Source organism: Cibotium barometz, chromosome 33 (genome assembly GCF_041138505.1).
Source record: "Cibotium barometz isolate CiBa-2024 chromosome 33, ASM4113850v1, whole genome shotgun sequence".
NCBI lineage: Eukaryota > Viridiplantae > Streptophyta > Polypodiopsida > Cyatheales > Cibotiaceae > Cibotium > Cibotium barometz.
Window position 1 is genome coordinate 15,390,171 of NC_141078.1, and position 3,847 is coordinate 15,394,017.

Consider the following 3,847-nt stretch of genomic DNA (forward strand, 5'->3'; position numbering starts at 1 on the left):
TCATGGTCCCCAAGTGCAAAGAAATAAAAAAAATGCAGCTTTGAAAACCTTGTGCATGTGAAGCTTTGGAAACCTTGTAGGTCACTCTGCACACCAAAGTTAATTCAATTAAGGTCTCTCTTTTTTTTAATCTTATCTTCTTTCGACGGCCATTTTTAATCTGCACTAATGGCGACGATAGCAGCAGGTGACTCCTCTTTTCGGCATCGTGGAGCAAGCAACCAGCGGCTATTGGCGACGTCTGGCTCTGAGGTGTGACTGTTTTTAGCAGAGCGAAGGCTCCCGCTTTGTCTACTGCAGCTTACAACGCATCTTCTTCTTCTTTCCAAGCTCGTTTGCTACTCGGAAGTGCTTCCCTTCTCTCGTGCAGAGTTGTTTGCTACTCGGAAGGACTTCCCTTCTCTCGTGCAGAGTTGCTAACCTCTCATCTGGGCTACGATGGCCGACAGAGCCATCGAACCTTTGTTAGTTGATGCTGCTTCACGATAGTCAGCTCCTAGACGGCCTTCTTCGCTGTATAGCCTCCAACGGCCGCCTCCAACTTTCATCTTTATCGTTGAGTCGATAGACCAGAGAACAGAACGTTCGCCTTCTGCATCTTCTTTTGCTCCACATTGCAGTGCTTTGTTTTTCTCTCTGCTTCTTTATTTCTTCATTGAAGACGATGAAGGCTTGCTAGGCTTGCTGGTCACATGATGGATACTACTTTGCTTTTCTTTGCTACCACAAGGAACTTTTGGTGGTTCCCTATATAGTGAACTTTACCATATATAGGAAATTTTGAGAGATTTCCTGGTTATGTTGATGGAAATTTCCTATATATATATCTAGACAGTTGTATTCCCCATTTACTCAATCCTCTATATCTCGGTTGCAGGAAACGTGGGATGAAGGCGTGGAAACGTCGTTTCCACGTTTCCCCACCAGCCAGCCGTTTCCTATAGCGAAAAACGGCTGGGAAACGGTTCATTTTAGTATTCTATTTAAAAGACACGTGGCAGGCCTGCAAATTTTAAAAAAAACGAAACGGGCCCAATATTAATAAAAAACGATTCGCCTCCCTGCATAGACTCTGCGCAGAGTTAATGAACCCACAAGCCCACAGTGCGCCAGAGCATTCCACGCTACACATTCTATAGATTTATCGTGAACCTTGAAAACGAGGAGCCCGTTTTTTTAAAAAGCCCGTTTTGTGGATTTTTTTTAAAAAGCATCGTTTTAATAAAATTAGAAAAAAAAAAGTTAGCTGAGCCTGCAACGTTGTTAGCTCTCTGTGAGAAACTTAGGCGCACACAGCTCTCTCTCCTTCCCCCTCTCTCTCTCTCTTTCCCCCCTTCCCACCCCTTTCCATGCAAGCACAGGAGGAGCCCCCTTGCCTTTGCTTAAACTGTGCACCCCAACCTCCTTGCATTTGCTTTAACTGTGCGCCAAGAAGGATCATTTTCGAGCCTTGCAAATGTCCCCTTGATCCTAAATACCACCTTACTCTCGCAGATGCTATTCGCCATAGAGCCTTAAAATGCAAATGCATCAATTCAGTTTCTGTCCCTGAGTGGCTTTGTTCGAAACAGCTTCAATTGGAGCAAACTCGCAGGCTTAGAAGGAGAAGAGCCCCTCTTTTTTGCTAACTTCCAATTTCAACCATGTTCTCTTCTTCTTCTTCTGTGGTCCCCCTTATCACGCCCTTCAAGCCTAAAGCACCTCATGCTCCCGAGCCATTGTGGAAGTATGTGACTGAGAATGCAGCATTCGGAAAGGGGGGCAGCAAGAAATGGGAATGTTCTTTTTGCAAAACAAATTTTGCAGGCTCCTATCCACGAGTACGGGCCCATTTACTCGGCATCAAGAACCAAGGCATCCAAGTGTGCTGCAAGGTGTCGACTGAAAATCGAGCAAACATGACTCGAGAAGACCATGAGAGCGCTATCAAGAAGCAAAAGACTGGCAACAATCTAGTCAACAAGAAGCCTACAATGCAACCGTCCGTGGAAGGTATGTTCAAGAATGCATCTCGAGAGGAAGTAGATGAGGCCGTTGCTCGATGCTTTTATGCATGTGGTATGCCGTTTTTTTATGCACGGTCTCCTTATTTTCATGACATGGTGGGTGCAATAGCGTCTTTTGGTAAGGGTTACAAAGCCCCAAACTATGAGAAGCTTCGCACCACACTCTTGGACAAGGAAAAAGACAGGGTTTGCAGTCGTCTCTCGGGGGTAGAGGCTTCATGGCCACACTTTGGGTGCTCCATTGTGTCTGATGGATGGACAGACACCGCAAAGAGGCCCTTGATTAATTTTATTGTCTCCAGTGCTCGAGGTGTGGTATTCAAGAGATCCATCGATACATCCGGGAGCCAAGAAACAGGGGAGTTTATTGCAGAAGCTCTTTTGGACATCATTAGGGAGGTCGGTGTGGACAATGTGGTGCAAGTAATTACGGATAGTGCTGCCAATTGCAAGCTTGCAGGTCACTTGGTGGAGCAAGCATATCCCCATATTTTTTGGACACCATGTGCAACTCATTGCTTGAATCTTCTACTGAAGGACTTGGTCCTAATCGAGTGGATGGATCGAGCTATCACCCAAGGCAAAGAAGTCCAGCAGTTCATTTCGAATCATGATGCAACAAGGGCCATGTTCAGCAAACACTCCAAGCTCAAGCTCATTAGGCCAGGTGATATTCAATTTGCTTCAAACTTCATGATGTTGCAGAGATTGGTGAAGGTGAAGAGTCCCTTGAAGCAGCTAGTCACAAGCGAGGAGTGGGATGCATGGAAGAGAAACAACGAGTATGCTTTGCACATAGAGATGCAACTCTTGTCTACTCCTTTTTGGGAGGACATAGAGAGGTATGTCAAGGTCCTGTGGCCGGTCATGGCAATGCTTCGTATGGTGGATAGAGATGAACCGGTCATGGGTACGGTTTATGAGGGCATTGATCAGATGCTAGAGAAAATCAAGGAGATATTGAAAGAATACATAGATGGCAACGACGAGTACGAGGAGATTGCACAAGAGCATTGGGAAATGCTTCATTCTCCTCTTCATGCAACAGCTTATGTCCTCAACCCAATGTGGTTTATGAAGCGACCATACAAGGACAAGGATGTGATGAAAGGGTGGAGAAAGACGTTGGATAGGGTGGGCAAAGATGAAGATGAGAAGACAGAGTACAAAGCACAATTGTCACAGTACATTGGACTACAGGGGGATTTTGCAGAGTCTTCAGCTTTAGCGGACATGCAAAAGCTTTCTCTTATTGCATGGTGGGAGAACTATGGTACAAGTACTCCTATGTTACAGAGATTGGCTATTCGTGTCTTATCTCAAGTATCTAGCACTTCAGCATGTGAGAGAAATTGGTCCACCTATGGCTTCATACATTCCATGAAGCGGAACCGGCTGGGTCATACGAAGGCATATGACTTGGTCTTTGTGCACAGTAATCTTAGGCTCATATCACGGAAAGAGCCCTCGTATTCTTCAGGTCCATGCGAGGCATGGGATGTATTAGAGGAGGATTCTATATATGAGTGTTTTGAGGATCAGTTTGAAGATGAAGGTGTACTTCCCATGTAAACAAGTTCTATCTTGTAGAATGATTGATAAATGAAATTCAGCCATGATGGTCTTCCATTGTTCTGCTTTGTTTTTCATCTTTTAATGGTGCTTACCGATCAATAAATGAATTTGTACATGTACTTTAATTTTTTTGTAAAAAGATATATTTGTACTTTTGTTTTTTTAACCTTAAACTTGAGCCTACCCCCGACGTTTCCTAGTAATTGAGTTTGGCGTTTCCTAACGTTTCCTGGGTCTTGCCGTTTCCTACCAGGAAACGTTTCCTA

General features: G+C 44.6%; 1 protein-coding gene across 1 annotated transcript; it reads left to right on the forward strand.

Annotated features, from left to right (window-relative positions):
- The first annotated feature begins 1,643 nt into the window (after positions 1-1,643).
- LOC147619336 (uncharacterized) lies at positions 1,644-3,578 on the forward strand. Its single transcript, XM_086773439.1, has one exon. The coding sequence runs from the start codon at positions 1,644-1,646 to the stop codon at positions 3,576-3,578; it is 1,935 nt and encodes a 644-aa protein (XP_086629565.1).
- Positions 3,579-3,847: the final 269 nt, after the last annotated feature.

Coding starts and splice junctions, on each gene's coding strand:
- LOC147619336 (XM_086773439.1), top strand. CDS start 1,644: ATGTTCTCTTCTTCTTCTTCTGTGGTCCCCCTTATCACGCCCTTCAAG.